The sequence below is a fragment of the Cardiocondyla obscurior genome, linkage group LG07, assembly GCF_019399895.1.
Source record: "Cardiocondyla obscurior isolate alpha-2009 linkage group LG07, Cobs3.1, whole genome shotgun sequence".
Classification (NCBI taxonomy): Eukaryota; Metazoa; Arthropoda; class Insecta; order Hymenoptera; family Formicidae; genus Cardiocondyla; species Cardiocondyla obscurior.
The window spans coordinates 4432250-4450020 of NC_091870.1; the positions used below are offsets into that span (position 1 = coordinate 4432250).

General features: G+C 44.5%; 1 protein-coding gene across 1 annotated transcript; it reads left to right on the forward strand.

The window, feature by feature from the left end:
• Positions 1–10162: 10162 nt before the first annotated feature.
• On the forward strand, positions 10163–11242 carry LOC139104061 (uncharacterized). Its single transcript, XM_070659287.1, has one exon. The coding sequence runs from the start codon at positions 10163–10165 to the stop codon at positions 11240–11242; it is 1080 nt and encodes a 359-aa protein (XP_070515388.1).
• The last annotated feature ends 6529 nt before the right edge of the window (positions 11243–17771 follow it).

The window sequence follows — 17771 nt, forward strand, 5'->3', positions numbered from 1 at the left end:
TCTTTACTGTAAGGTTAAATATCTCGGATGGTCCGTTTAAGCGCGGGATTCGAAGGGGGCCAACTGGCGAGATCTAGAGAGAAAGCGGCAGGACTCTGTTTAACGTACTAGTCAGTCAGTTGAGTCTACTAACTTCATTATAGATCTATTACAGACGGACCGATAGCTTGCAAATGCCGATAGCTACTGCTTCGCGCTCTCCGTTTTGTAATTCGCCTTAATGGCGCGGTTGGCTTCAGATGGCGCTGTGATGCCAGTAATACTAGGACGCCGCGTTCCCTAGCTCGTATGCCCGGCAGGATATTTAAAATAAGTGTGTTTTTTACACAGTGTTATTTAATATATTGCAAGCTTGTCACCCACAAAAAAACTTATTTTAATTAAGCTATAAATATTTATTTTGTGTAACGAAGAAAAATTCGCGATTTTGGTTACCAACCATCGGGTATTAAATTACCGATTAGGGATGCTGTAGGGCCCAATTGTATTACCAACGTGTTCTCACGTCGGCGCAGGTGTGATCTAGGATGGTGCTCGGGAGAAGCACAAGAAGACATGTGCTCTCTTGGGATTGTGCTATCCATCGTTACGGTTGTGAAAGTGCCTATGTAGTACGCCACTATACTACCGAGGCGACGGCAAGGACGGTCGTGGCCGGACGACTATGAGCATTTGAACGAGCCACGATGCACGGAGTCGAAAAGGACGTTGCAATTGTAATATCGTACCTCTAGGTCAGCGGAGTTACGGGGAAATATATATGTGCCCCGCGGCAGGGATCTCTGAGACATCGTCCCATGGAGGCCTTCAGGCTAATCAAGTTCTCTTTCACAGTTATAAATACGGGATTATGTAATTGGGCCCACGAAGTGTAAGAACGAGCTAGCTCGACCATCGCGGGCTGCGGAATTTACCGACGTGGCGTGTCCTATAACAAGAGGGAAGAGAACCATCAAAGGGGACTTCTTATGCAAAAGTACGAGGTTCGAGATCCCGGATTTCTGCATGACGGCAAATTTTATAACCAAGTAATCCCTTTCAATGTAGGGAAACTTCGCCGCCGGTGGATTTGAAAACGTCACGTGAGCATCACGTGACCGAACATTGCGTCGGCTCGTTGCCGTTAATATAAGTGTGTGTGAGCATCACGTGATTGTACATAGCGTTGGCCCGATGCCATTAGTATAAGTATATGTGTGAAACATTACATGATCAGATTTGCGTCGGCACGTGCCGTTTGTGTTATTGCGCGCAGGTTTAACCGTGAGAAACAGAATTTCCCCTTGTAGATATAGCTTACATTCTTTAGTTTTTTTAAATTGGTAAAATTTCGGTCAGTGATCGGGGCACATTCTGTGCGGTACATATATCAAGTGTTGAGTTTTGAGTAAGATTGAATCGTTATTATTCATTTAGGTCTGGTTTATAGTTAGTAGAGGCAAGCGATTATCTTTTGTAAATTTTTTTTCTTTCGGTTTTTATCCTTATGTAGTCACTGAGCAATAATCTTGTATGTTTTCTTTTCTGGTGGGAAAGTTCTTTTGGTTTAATAAATATTGAGATCGTCAAGCGCGCCCGAGTATTGTTAATTTGGAGTCGTGGGTTTCCTCCCTGACGTAAATGAGTTATGATAAATTAAATTTTATTTTGTAAATTTTGGTTTGTGATTTTCTGCACATTTGATATCTGAGTTTGTGTAGAAATTACCTGAAAAGTTTGTTCCCATTGTTCAAAAGAGTAAACAATCTGTTGTCCAGTGCTTTTATATTTCCAAATTCCAGTAATTTCAATTTTAACTTTTCACCATTTTCCTAAACCAGCCGCTTAAAGAATAAACTGTCAATTTCTGCAATAAATATAATTATTATTATGATTGACATCTGTTGCACTTATTAAAATTAGAAAGGAAAAAGTACTTATTATATTAAAATCACATCTTGAGACCAAACAATGCCAACCAAGACTGCAAAAATATAATTATTATTATGTTTGACAATTGTCGCACCTATAATTAAAATGTTTAGGAATAGGAATACTTACCTTATTAAAAGCACATAAGTATTTTGAGATTCTTATGCTTCTTCTTTACAATGCCAACCAAGAATTTCTGTAATAAATATAATAATTATTATTATATTGATAACTGTCACACCTATAATTAAAAAGAAAGGAAATACTTATCTTATTAAAAACACTTAAGTATTTTGAGATTCTTATGTTTCTTCGTCCAACAACCAAGAATCCTGCAACCTGCAATAAAAAATAATTATTACTTGTAAACTGTCACACCTATAACTAAAATGTTCAGGAATAGGAATACTTACTTTATTAAAAGCACATAAGTATCTTAAGATTTTAATGCTTCTTTGTCCGTACAATCCTGCGAATAACTAAAACAAACTAGACGCGCAATTTGACGAGTTTAATAACTTGATGATTAATTATCATTTTATATCATTTACTTATTTTTTATCTCACACTAAACAACCATGCCTCTTGTTCTTTTGATAATACGTCAATAAACAGAGTTGATAATAATAAAGTTCATAAATCTATCCGCACCATCTAGCGGCGCGAAAACGAAAAGGACAAATTTTGGGAGACAATGATGACGACGTTTCTTAATTAATTATCCGTTTTTACTCTTGCAAGCAAATTTCAACATCGCGATATCTTCGTTTGTGGATAACGTAGTGAAAAAATTAAAGCAGTTTTACAGCATAATTCGACCCTAATTTACACGATAAACTTATGTAAAAAACGATCGGTTCAGCCGTTGTAGAGATCCGAACATGTACGGATTTTCTTAAACGGCGTGTAAAAGAGCACGGGTAGTACACTGACCGGCAATAATGGCCTGTCGCACTGCGGCGACGGCGGCTCCCGCGCGTGAGGTGGGGTAGTGTGCGTGAGGCCTCACCGCGGATCGCGTACGTGAGGCAGGGAACGCCGAAAGGAGCGAGAGGACGGGGGAAAATTTGGTGGGAGATGTTCTCATGCTCTATCCCGCTCGCGACCCGTGCGTGTGAAAGAGAAAGCATGAGTGAACGCTAAGAAATTATTATAGGCGCATCTTCGCTCTCTCGCTTGCACGCGTTCGTGTTTATACGGGCGGACAAGGATAGAAGTATATCGCAAGAGTACGCTATTAATTCTAGCTTATACTTTAAGACATTTCGCGACTTTTGACAATCGAAATTAAATACTCATGTTACTTATATTATAAATGTATATTTTTACATTACGTATAATTTAATTTTGGGATAATTTTCGTTTTCTGTCTTGAGAAAGACAATTTTAAATGCTGTTTTCTGACTTGAGAAAGACAAGGCATTTAAAATTGTCTTTCTCAAGACAGAAAACAAAAATTTTTCCAAAATTTAATTATACGTAATGTAAAAATATACATTTATAATATAAGTAACATGAGTATTTAATTTCGATTGTCAAAAGTCGCGAAATGTCTTAAAGTATAAGCTAGAATTAATAGCGTACTCTTGCGATATACTTCTATCCTTGTCCGCCCGTATAAACACGAACGCGTGCAAGCGAGAGAGCGAAGGTGCGCCTATAATAATTTCTTAGCGTTCACTCATGATTTCTCTCTCACACGCACGGGTCGCGAGCGGGATAGAGCATGAGAACACCTCCCACCAAATTTTCCCCCGTCCTCTCGCTCCTTTCGGCGTTCCCTGCCTCACGTACGCGATCCGCGGTGAGGCCTCACGCACACTACCCCACTTCACGCGCGGGAGCCGCCGTCGCCGCAGTGCGACAGGCCATTATTGCTGGTAAGTGTACCTCGCTGCCCTTATACATGGCGCGTGCCTCTTGATAAAGATGAACTACGTTAAAAACTTAATATTTATAATATATTTAATTTGCAGTAACGAAGGTTTGATAAATCTAAGAAACTACTAAAAAACAAGATAATGAAGTGTTTGGCATCTATCATATGGCTGCCAAGACACTGAGAAGTTCGTAGACAGTCAGTAATCACAAAGGGATAACCCCACTCTTTTATTTAAGAATCGCGAAGCCACTGCATGTCTCGCAACATATGAAATACATATTAAACGAGAATATTTAACCGGAACTATTATCGTAAAGAAAATCAAAAAATGAAAAGACAAGCAAGTACGACTGGATTCAATGCAGACGGAATACAACTCTCACAAAACATGTGTAACATGGTAATTTTGTCGGGGTAAAGCTTGTCGGGATTCGGAGTACGAGTAGAAGAACCGAGACGTGGTTTAAAATTAATAAAGTAATTTATTAAAAAGAAAAATAATAATCTACAAAGATATTTACATAAAGAGCTGATTCTGCCCGTCTTCTCAAAAATCTTACGCGCTATATACAATTTGGGCCGACCAGGCCGCACCAGCGTGTCGATTATTTAACGCAGTGTACAGACTAGGCTCACCAGACCGCAACGGTTGTGACAGGTTCTTTCACGGTTGGGGGACTTTGACGGTGTAACAGGTAGGGCCGTCCAGGCCGTGTCGGACGTACAGAGTTCCACGGTCGCGAGTCGTCGGTGCGGTGTGTACAGGTTTTACCGTCTAGGCCGTGTCGGACGTACAAAGTTCCGCGGTCGCGAGTTTTCAACACGGTGTGTATGAAAACGTCCGCGATATTTAGGGCCGGAAAAGCCCGGTCGAGGGAAGGCTCGGAAGCGTCCGAGTCCTGAAGGCGGTGGTATCGGAGATCGGGTGAGCTTGGTCTAGGAAAAACTCGGGAGCGTTCAAGTCTCAGAAGCAGCAGAATCGAAGGCCGAGTGAGCCTGGTCGAGAGAAGGCTCGGGAGCGCCTGAGTCCTGGAAGTAGCGGAATTGAAGGCCGGGTGAGCCCGGTTGAGGAAAGGCTTGGGAGCGCCCAAGTCTTGGTGGAGCTGTTGCTGGAGTTCTTTTCAGCGAGGAACAAGGTAGTCAGCTCGCGCTCGAGCCGGCTTATATATCCGATGGCTCAAAAGATGGGAAACCCCCTTCCAAACGGACTGTAGCGTCGCGCGGCACGGGCGGATGGTCGGCCCGTGTTACCTGTTATATCCTGAGCCCCTGGCAACAGAAAGCTCGAGAATAACGATGGAATGTCGCACGCGCGCGACCATTTAGCTTGATCGGCAGAATACCGCCGGGATGCAACGTTTCAAGGACATTCGCGGTTGCGACCCGCGAATCTGCTGATTGCTATGATTTTTGACATAGCAACAGCAGGGCATATATAAAAGCAACCGCGGCCGGGACGGGCAGTCGCAATTAAAAGTGTATCGCGTGAAGTCGACGGCCGTAACTTAAAAAAAAGGAAATAAAGAAAGTTATACCAAGCAGCAGTTATATCAAGAGGGCCTTTATTCACTCACTATCCGTCTACATTTTCCGGAAAACGGACCCCACAGCACTTTCGTGGTGCAACATTCTGGCTGCGACGATCCGCGCTACACGCCGCGGGCGGATGGTTGGCTCACGTTATTTCAAAAAATGGTCGGGTCTGCGCTAATCCTTGGGCGATCGGTGGTGGTCGCAGCGCGAGGTTTGAAGTTTTAGATTTTGTGGCCTAAAGCCACACATGGAACATGGGAACTTATACCACGACCAAAAATAAAAGTGTTAACCAATAGATTGGTCTTTAAAATAAAAAAAAACAAGACGACTCAATAGACAAATATAAATCACGCCTTGTGATACGTAGCTGCAAACAAAGACAAAGAATAGATTATGAAGAAACGTTTGCATCTGTAGCAAGATGTGAAACCATACAAGTTTTCCTAGCTGAATAAATTTAAGAAAAAATGTATATAGCCTAAATAGACATCGTCACTGCATACATAAAAGGAGAATTATCAGATAAAATTTATATGAAGCAATCCGAGATGTTTAAAGTTCATGGATCAGAAGATGAAGTCTGTTTACTAAAGAAACCACTTTACAGTCTGAAACAAGCATTCAGATGCTGGTACACAAAATTAATCACTTATCTAAAAAGCACCTTTTATACCTCTGAATCCAAACACTATGTAAACATACCTTTTAATATTTTAGTATTTTTAATACGTAGTTTCTGGTATGGTGGTAGTTCCACAGACGATTAAAATAATTAATTAGAGAATAGAGAAAATATGTGTCAATTTGTTGCTACATCTAATTGTAATTACCGTATATCTGTTTTCTACTATGTTTGATGTATTGTGTCAATTTATTTAATCTACAATGTCCCTTTTATTGTTGCGTGTTTAGAAGATTTTCTTCTAATATTTCTATGGTATAGTAATCGTTAAACTTTCTGTCTAATTTTTTATTTCTTTTTTCCTTTTTTTGGACTTTCAGTCACTGGGTACAGATGAAGGCGTCAGGATGTTAGTAAAGACATTGTTTTTTTACATTGCTATCACTTTAGAAGCATTTATATTTTGTTTTGCTGGTGAATATGTGAGTAATAAGGTGAGTACTCAAATTTATTTTTCTTTCTTCTTACAAAACTGTTTAAAAATTATTAAAGAAAGTAATAGTGGTTAAAAATACGTGTTTGACTCACACAGCTTAGTTTATTTTGGTCAATAATCGCAGATAAGAAACTGTTTACATTAAGCCAGAATGTAACGAAAAACTATTTCGTGCCGCATGAGACTGAATTTAAAAAGCCACTGCACGGTTTTATGCTCAGACGCGTCTGGCAATACAAGCTCGAGCAGCAAACGCAACGAGAGAACGCGAATCAGGAAACCGCACGATATCTATGTTCTACTGGTGCTTCGCGAAAAACGCCGCTTCTTTTATACAGGCGGTAATTCCCAAAGCTACCAGAACATACGAGATCCGGAAGAACGTCATCGCAGAACGTTCTTGATTGTTCTCGACGTACAGGTGTCGATGTCAAAAAACCCGACTTATTTGAAAAGGGTCGAGCCGGCGTACAGACATCACGCATCGAAAACATTGACAGAGCGTGCTCCACGACGGATCAGCTTTTTGCCACGCGATCACGGAGTGATCGAAGCGGCGATCGACTCGACAAATTATCCGACGCGTCTATCCTTGATTTCTCGAAACAAATATGACAATGTACAATAAATATTGATTTTACCAGTATATATTACAGTATTATTCTTCTATTGATATGTACAGTTATTTTATGCAGCTCTTAAGCATTCGTGAACAAAATTAATTTTCCACACAACAATATTTTAAAATACTGATACACTATTTTATTAAAAATATTACACTTTTTAATAATTTTATATAAATATTTTACAACAATTTCTGTATTATTTCTACAATGTGTAATGACCTGTTGTTCGGGTCTATTATATCTCGAGTCCCTAGTAACAGAATGCTCGAGAATAACCAGCGCATATGCGAGTCTCAGCATATGCGAGTTAAAACCACCAAATTTGCAAAGACTCACCAAACGGATACACCGAGGACTTTGGCACGCACAAAAATGCACCGATTAAAGTATTCCAGCAATTCCAGCTGAAGCACGATGATTCTATTAGGTGTAGAAATAAATTTTCGCCGTTTTTTATAAAAAAATTGGGCATTTGTTACAAAAAACGGTACCTGTGTTTTAGTCGAAGTATTGTCCTTCGTTTGACACTACTTTTTGCAATCTTTTAGGCAGCATACGGATACCGCGTCAAAAAAATTCTTCACTTTCAGAGTTTATCCACGAATTAATCCAATTTTTCGTATCTTCATATAATGTAAAGTGCTGTTCAAACAAGCCATGCGCTATCGATCAAAACAAATGTAAATCAGATAGAGCAATGTCTGGCGAACATGGCGGCTGGGGTATAACTTCCCAATTAAGTGTTTGCAGATAAGTCTTGCCAGGCGCCGCAACATGTGGACGAGCATTATCGTGCAGAAGAATAATTTTGTCGTGTCTGGAGTAATAATGGGCGCGCTTTTCCTTCAGTGCTCGATTTAATCTCATTAATTGCGTTCGGTAGACAGACCCAGTAATAGTTTCATTCGGTTTAAGCAACTCGTAATATACCACACCAACCTGATCCCACCAAATACACAATACAAGTTTTTTTTCCATGAATATTTGGCTTAGCTGTAGATGTTGAAACATGGCCAGGTGGTCTCCATGATTTCATCCTCTTTGGATTATCGTAGTAGATCCATTTTTTATCACCAGTGACTATACGGTGCAGGAAACCCTTTCGTTTCTGTCTGGCAAACAGCATTTCACATATGCAAAATCGGCGTTTAATGTTTCTCGGCGTTAGTTCATATGGAACTCAATGTTCTTGTTTCTGAATCATTCCCAATAATTTCAACCGTTGTAAAACTGCTTGTTGAGTCACTTTTAATGTAAGTGCAAGTTCTTCTTGCGTTTGGCACAAATCTTTATTCAGTAATTCTTCCAATTTTGCGTTGTTGTACACTTTCGGCCTTCAACTACGTTTTTTGTTTTCGATGTTAAAATCACAGTTCTTAAACTTCTGAAACTACTCACGACAACATTTTTTACTTAAGACGGCTTCACCGTATGCTTCTACAGGGTGTCCCATTCCTCATGACCCACCCGGGAGATATGGGTAGTTCTAATTATTTCGAACAAAAAAGTTCTATACCATTTTTTAATTTGGGCGTTTATTTACGAGAAATCAACGTTTGAAAATTTATTATATCTGACCGAGAGCGAGACGATGCGACGACGCGCGAGCGAGCGGTGCGGCGATACGCGAGGCGTGGTTAAAGACATCATACGAGCGAGACGATGCGACGACGCGCGAGTGACACGATGCGAAGACGTGCAAGCGAATTTAACTACAATCGCATCGTGTCACTCGCGCGTCGTCGCATCGTCTCGCTCGCATGATGTCTTTAACCACGCCTCGCGTATCGCCGCACTGCTCGCTCGCGCTTCGTCGCATCGTCTCGCTCTCGGTCGAATATAATAAATTTTCAAACGTTGATTTTTCGTAAATAAACGCCCAAATTAAAAAATGGTATGGGACTTTTTTGTTCGAAATAATTAAAACTACCTATGTCTCCCGGGTGGGTCATGAGGTATGGGACACCCTGTATATATTGTCACGTTATCTTCCCTCGTCAGGGAGGGAGAGAATCGCGATCAAAAAGAGACGGCCGTACACGGACGAAAATCCGTGCACCGTCGTGACACGAGGGGTAGGGAGGGAGGAGGGGTCGCGGTGCCTCGGCCGTATTCCGGCGCGATCCTACACGAATGCAATTTTTTGGGCGCCAGGCGCGTGCTCAGCCGCGCCGATTTATATCCCGGATCGGTTATCCGTTCCTCGACAATTAATACCAAACTCGAATCGCCGTCACGCGCGGGGGCTAGCTCATCCGAACGGAGAGGGGCGGGGTATCACGGGCGGAATTCCTCGGACCAACGAAAACGACGGCACAAAATAATAGATACGCGAACAAAGCGAATACAGTTTTCAGTCCGTTTATTAACACGCAACGTGTAATGTTTAACGCTTAAGCTTATGCGCAATGTATGCTAGTAGAATAGTAGTTAGTCACGCACGCTTTGCTATCAGCTCTTTCGTTACGGCGTAAGGTCTCAGTCTCACCTGGACCATCGTGCCAATTATATCTTAATAATAAATCAGTGATCGTTCTCATAAAAGTGCTTTATTCTCCTCCAATATACAACAATCTGGCGACGAAGAACCACGAACTCACATGTGTATTATTTTCTAAAGTATACGACACCGACTATCGTGCAGGTTGTCAAGCATATCGAGTGGACCAATTAGTGTTTAATAACACTGTAATCGTTCTCCACATAATAACTTATCGAGTGGACCAGTTCGTGTTTAATAACACCGTAATCGTTTTCCACATACAAATCAACCGATTTCAAACTACATTAAATGTCACAACCAAGCACGAGCGGGAGGAGCACCAAACAAATAGATCTTACAAAGACAGCCTGGATTCAAGACCAGACAAAGCCGCAGCTTCAACAAATATTGCGAAATCTGAAAATACCATTCAGTGAAACTGCTTTGATTGAAGAATTGCGTACATTGTTAAGAACACATTAATAAAGTGAAAGCAGACAAAGAAAAAGCACAGCCCACAATAGTCATCACCCCAACGGAAGTTGACAGTGCAGATAGCGAGATAAGAGATATCACCCCTCGAGAAAGATCTAGGATCACTCACACAATGACTGGAGAAACCAATACGTCAAAGTTAGAGTTCCACTTAGGAAAAGACGATTGGGAACTGTATACGGAACGACTGGAATTATATTTCATGGCCAACGATATAGCAGCCGATAAACAAGTAGCTGTCCTTCTAACAAAAATATCAGCTGAAACGTACAAATTGATTAGAGATTTGTGTGCCCCAGCGAAGCCCAGTGAAAAAACATTCGCTGAACTCACTAAATTAATGAAAAATCATTTGCTACCCAAACCATCTGAAACAATGGAACGTTGCAAATTTTACAAAACACATCAATCACCAACGGAATCTGTTGCAGAATTTTCGGCGCGTTTAAAAAGTTTGTCGATTAATTGTGAATTTGACAACGCTAACACAGCATTACGAGATCAATTTGTATGCGGTCTAAAGGACCATTCAATTAAGAAAGCATTATTTCGAGAGGAAAAATTAACATTCGATTCAGCATACAAAATTGCAGCAGCTATGGAAGAAGCGGAAAGGAATGCCTTATCAACGAATAAGATAACTGATAATTCAAGTGTAAACATTATTCAATCGGCAAAAAGAGGAAGATCGCGACCAATGCGAGGAGGAAACTCGTATCGAGGAACATATCGTGGTAATAAGAAAGGCCGGAATTTTTCCAACATCGGCAGCTCTCGCATTTCAACGGATGGAAACCCAGCTTCACGGAACGTCGCCCGTTCTCAAGTTCCGGGGCGTTCCACGTGCTACTGTTGCAGAAGGCAAAATCATTGGGCGCGGGATTGCTATCATCGTTTCAGCACCTGTACTAACTGCAAACGCAAAGGACATCTGGCATCAATGTGCAAGGCATCACGGAAATCATCGGTACAACATGTGAATTCATCGAGCGATAACGAATCTGACTTTTATAATATTAAGGACACTAAGTTATCTTTGCGCAGCGCAACTAATACTGTTAAATCTAAAATAATAGCGGAACCGATGTTTTTAGATGTCCTTATTAATAATAAAAATTGCCACATGGAAATAGACTCGTGTTGTAACCCGACCCTGGCAACAGCAAGGCCACGCACGCGAAGGCCGGGTTAACAACCAGCGTCGATCGGATCACCCGATCGCGGAATCCGCTGACCGATCGACGCCTTGCACTTTTCGCCTAGGCAATGACCGAACGCGGTCACTGTCCTACGCGCCCGGAATCCGCGGACTGTTGCGTTTCCGCCTTGGCAACAGTCGCGTATAAAACCCGCGGCCACCGAATGTCCGCGGGTCATTCTGATAATCGAAACGACGGGGTAACGCTGCCCGAAGCCAAGGAACATAACATAAGGAAAATAAAAAGTGTTCAGAATAAAAAGAAAGTGTTTCATTTATTCGCGCCCTTCGTGAATACAAGAAGTTCCGGGAGGACGGACCCCTTGCACCGTCGTGGTGCAACAATTTGGTGGCAACGGTGGGATCCGCCCCCCGAAGAGGCACCTCTTCGGCGACGTCCAGTTATTCCCGACGGGCCATATAGAAGATCTCTGAAACATAAAACAAAAGTAAGAAGTCGGACTCATCCTACACAGAAGAAGAGGACTAGGACAGCGCAAGCAGCGGTTCTGCCGATATCGCACGCACTCGACACCGGAGAAGCCAAACAGCTGGGAGATAAGCCGAGGTAGCAGCAGCCCGGTCGCAGCCACGCAAAGGAACGGACAGCCGTGGACAAGGACCGGAAGGGAAAGGCAACGAGCAAACCCGGAAGCAGAGACTGCGCCATGCGACACCTTGCGTTAGTGTAAGTCCGAAATATAATTTTATTGTAAATTTTAACCCGACTAGCCGATATCGGACGAAGATTCCGTTTTGCGAACCCAAGTAGCCAACGAATCTTGGCTACATAGCGAATCAGGCCACCGGGCACGGCGACCACCCCCTGAGAACCCCATAGGCATTGCAGCCGCCGCCCTACGCGAAATCCGCGATAACGTGCGTCGGGCATTAAATACAGAGAGCGATAGCGAAAGCTCAGCCGAATTTGATCCGCGCGAAGAAACCGAACCGTGCGACGAAACCGACTTAAATTTAGCACAACCTACCGACGAAACGCAAAAAAGCGACCGGAAGAGGCTATTAGAAGAAACGGGTAGCGATATCAGCGACGTATCGCAACGCGGCGAATTCTCTCTTACCTCATACGACAGTAGCATATTTGATCCCGCGGAAATAGTAGACGAGTTAGAAATGCGACGACGCGGCCGAAACTCTACCCGCAATAATCAAGGGACCTCCTCAAGGCTCTATGAAAATCAGCCGGTTGAAACGAACCTCGGCGAGCAAATTTTCATGGTAACAGACCAAGGCGATCGCGACGGAACGAGTGAGTCAAGGGAGGAAGCCGCCGGCGGCACCCCTGTGACAACCGCCGACACGGTAATAAAGCGGCCCAGGCCCGAACCCCCTTCTCCGATTTCGCGGAGGCGCTCACCGGTGCCCCATAGCGATACTTTAAGTACGATCTTGGATGCCATACAAGAGATAAACAGACGCCTAGATCGGGTAGAAGTCGAGATAAGTACGCTGCGAGAACCACTCCACTCCACACGGACATCGGAGCCGGCAGCCGCACGACGAGAACCGCTGACTCAGGACCGCGATGACGTACGATTCTCTCTAGACAACCCCCGGCAATACCTGTCGATGAAGCATGCCCTCGAAACGATCCTTTCCTTCGACGGAAACGAGACGCACGCCAAAAAATTTATTAAAGCATGCGAATACGTCGCGAGGAAAATAGACCCGGCGGACGAAAGTGAATTATTAGCCGCGATACTTTACACGAAACTGACTGGACGCGCGCTGTCGCTTTTCGAGACTAGGAAAGTCGTCGGATTCTCACAATTTCTAAGCGAAATAGAAGAAGCATACGTACAACGACGGGGCACCTCGTACTTGCAAATTGACTTCAATAATCTGCGGCAACGACATGGGGAAAGCGCGCAAGCTTTTGGGTTCCGAGCCGACTCCCTCGCGACCGAACTATACGACGCCTTAAGCGAAAATCCGAAATATTCGGATGACGAGAAACGCGGCATTTGGAATTCCGTACAGGAGCAAGTGCTACAAAATTACCAGGCCGGACTCCTTCCATACACTCAAATGATCGTCCGCTCACGGAATTATACCACCCTACAACAGGCCATCGCGGGGGCGGCCATGGAGGAGAGACAACGCGGTATACCGACGCGATCCTTCCTGGACCGCGACCCGCCGCCGCGACGCCCCCCGCCAGCCTGTCAAAAATGCGGGAAGCAAGGACACGCGGGATTCGCGTGTCGCTCGAGCCGTTACGCGCAACGTTTCCCGTTACCGCGAGCCGATCACCCGCCGCGCGTGCATACCACAACGAAACATTGCACCTATTGCAACATACCCGGGCACACGCGCGAGGAATGCCGACGCTTGAAACGCGAGACGGGACCCCGTGAAAACATTAGACGCGACTCCCGACCGCACCCCCCGCCGAGGAGGGCCCCTGCAGTTAACACCGCGCATTGCCAAGAGAGAGAAACAAATACGGATATGATAGGGAGCAGCCCCGGAACCGCTGCCCCGCCGCGCCAGCAGGAGACCCGACTCGCGAGAGATTACCAAATAGCGCACCTGGCAGAAGATACGCGGAGCCGACAGCTCGATCTCGTCATTCTACCGATCCTTCAAGCAAAGAACGGAAAGGCTACTTTCCTCGTCGACTCAGGCGCCGCGGTTACACTGATAAAGGTGGGAAAATTGAAGGGTACCACCCCCATTTTCTCCGGCTCGACCGCTTTAACAGGAGTAACGGGACATAAAGCGAAAACCCTCGGGAAATGTAACGCCACGATCCGCCTCAAAACCACCTTCGTGCACCACGACATGCACGTCGTGCCGGACGATTTCCCCATCGATTACGAGGGAATTCTCGGCATGGATTTTTTAAAGACTCAGCGGACCGTGTATGACGTAGAGAACGGCCGCTTAAGTATAAACCGCGTTACTTTCCCGCTCCATCCGTACGCTCGCATCATGTTACCGCCGCGCAGTGAGACCATCGTGCGGGCGATTACAAACGAAAACCGGGTGGGTATAATTTACGCACACGAGCCCGCACCCGGGATCTTGATCGGGAATTGCCTAGTCGAACCGATAGACAACGCGTGCCCTATCAGCGTAATTAATACGACCGAAAAACCTATAGTTTTTCCGACGCCACGACTGGTCGTTCACCGCACGGAATTTGCTGACTCGGCACCGGTACTCGCGTTACGCGACACGCCAAGCGACGGCAAGGTACAGACACGGATAAAAGCATTACATGAGCAGCTACGGATATCACATTTAAATAAGGAAGAGGAAGACAAGCTGCGGCAAATATGTGCAAACTTTTGCGATACATTCTACCTCGCTGGCGATACTCTCTCTCACACTTCCGCGGTAGCACACGAAATAAACAACGACGCGGGAATAAAGCCCATAAACTGCCGACCCTACCGGTTACCGGAGCGCCATAAAGAAGAAGTAAATCGACAGATAGCCAAAATGATGAACGAAGGAATTATTCGCGAAAGCACGAGCCAGTGGAATGCGCCCATACTCGTGGTACCGAAGCGAGCCGACGCGTCAGGTAACCCGAAACTCCGGATAGTTGTTGATTTCCGGAAACTAAACGACGCCACAGTAGGAGATTCGTTCCCTATACCAAACATCACGGACATCCTAGACCAACTGGGAAACGCGAAATATTTTACAACGTTAGATCTCGCGTCGGGTTATCACCAAATTCCTATGCACGAGGAGCACAAAAAGAAAACCGCGTTTTCAACGGCACTGGGGCATTACGAGTTTAATCGAATGCCGTTCGGGTTAAAAAATGCGCCAGCTACTTTCCAACGACTCATGAACTCGGTACTATCGGGCCTACAGGGAATAAAATGTCTAGTGTACCTCGACGATATAGTAATTTACGGAGCCTCGTTGGACGAACACAACAAGCGACTCGTGGAGGTATTAAAAAGATTGCGTCAACATAATCTGAAACTTCAACCTGAGAAGTGCGAGTTCCTCAGGAAGGAAGTTTTATATTTAGGGCATATAATAACAGAAGGAGGAATACGACCCGACCCATCTAAACTAACTGCAATACAACAATTCCCGACGCCAAAACGAGTACGCGACGTACAATCATTCATAGGACTAGCGGGATATTATCGCAAGTTCATTGAAAATTTTTCGAAAACCGCAAAACCTTTAACCGCGCTTACGCGAAAAGACAGCGTTTTCAAATGGGAAATGGAGCAACAACAAGCTTTTGAAATATTGAAGGAAAAACTAACCACCGCCCCTGTGCTAAGCTATCCGAATTTCGAAAAAATTTTCCTGATTACCACCGACGCCTCGGACTACGCAATCGGGGCTATTCTGTCACAAGGAGAAATAGGAGAAGACCGCCCTATCGCATACGCTAGCAGAATACTGAATAAAGCAGAAAAAAATTACAGCACTACAGAGAAAGAGCTACTGGCAATAGTCTGGGCTGTAAAACATTTTCGCCCGTACATTTATGGCACGCGTTTTACAATAATCACGGACCATAAACCACTCGTGTGGTTATTTAATGTTAACGATCCGGGATCACGATTAATCAGGTGGAGACTAAAATTAGAAGAGTACACATATGACATCGTGCATAAGTCAGGCAAGCAAAATACAAACGCGGATGCGCTCAGCAGAAACCCGCCAGAGGAGTTTATCGGAGTCAGCACAAACGAGACCGGCGAAGAACAGAAGTACAGCGAAGAAGAAAAAATAAAAATACTCCAAGAATATCACGACTCCCCCCTAGGAGGACACCAGGGAGTAAATCGCACGATAAATAGGATCAAATTACGCCATAATTGGCCCGGAATGAACAAAGATATCGAGAAATATATCCAGAAATGCGTAAATTGCCAAAAGAACAAATTAAGCCGAAAAACGAAAATGCCGCTGATATTAACGGACACGCCAGGGAAACCCTTTGAGAAATGCGCCCTGGACATCGTGGGACCGCTACCGATAACGACCGCCGGAAATAAATACGTGCTGACATTTCAAGATCTCCTAACTAAGTTCAGCAAGGCTATCGCGTTACCAAACCAAGAAGCGGCTACCGTGGCTAAGGCGTTCGCGACAAAGATAATTCTCGAGCACGGCATACCTGAGAATATTCTCACGGATCAAGGGACCAACTTCCTAAGCGAAATTTTCAAACAAACCTGTAAACTATTGAAAATAAACAAAATTCAAACTACCGCCTACCACCCTGAAACAAACGGAGCGCTAGAGAGATCGCACAGAACCCTAGCGGAATACTTGCGACATTATCTAAATGAGGAGCAAACCGATTGGGATGAGTGGCTACCCTATGCGATGTTCACGTATAACACCACGCCCCACACAACCACGGGATTCACCCCCTTCGAACTCGTGTACGGGCACCAGGCAATACTACCTACGGCACTGACCACGGTGCCCAAACTAACATATTCGTACGAAAATTACGCGCAAGAATTACGCGAACGATTGCGCGCGGCTAACCGGATAGCCAGAGAAAACGCCAGAATAAAGAAAGAAAAAACAAAAATTACATTCGATCAAAAAACAAATCCGCGCGCGTTCAAAGTAGGCGACCACGTGCTGCTGCACGACGAAACGGTACGAAGGGGGCGATCGAAGAAATTAGACGCTAAATGGGTAGGACCGTATATAATAATCGAACGGAACGGCGACGTCAATTATACAATAAGAAAGGGCCGAAAAACAACGCGAGTACACGCGAACCGACTAAAAGCCTTTATAGATCATTAATAAGACGGAGAGAGATCACGCGCAGCGAGGCGGACAGGAGTAAATAAGCAATAGGGATAAGGAATAAACAGCAGGGGGACCAGTGGCAGAGGCAATCGACACCAGCCTCAGGACTCAAAGAGGCTGGGTTCAAGCCAAAGGACGGACAAAGCATAGAAAAATAACACTACTCACGATTGCTGAGGGGCCAGACGACCCGGCCAGTGGACGTCGCCCGGACCCGGAGGTCCACGTCGTAGCGACGTTCCCACACTGAAATTAGACGAAAATCGTCCCGCGGCGGGGGAGGCGGCGACGGCGTCCGTGGGGTGCAGCAGGCCTCACACATCCTTGGCTCGAAGGATTGGCTGCACCTCACACAAACAAGGTACCGCGCCCGGTCCAGGAGGTGGTCCTGGCACAAGACGATGTAACCGGGCGCGCGGCACCGAAAGCACCGCTCCCCCGACGCCAATGTTGCCTCTCTTGGAAAATCCACTGGAAACGAAGAAATCACAAATAAGCACCCCGTAGATATAAGTACACTTAAGTAATTATAAGGAAGCTAAATGTAAGGAAAACACAAAAAAAAAAAAAAAAAAAAAAAAAAATTTTCTATAATAAAATATTTTTTTTCTCTCTTCGGAAATAAAAACGCGATATTCTTACTTTTGCGTAACGTTAATAAACCGGACAAGCACTTGCAGAAAGAAAAATCGTGATGCACCCGCTGGCAACGAGAAGAAGATTGACGGGACGAGCATAAAAA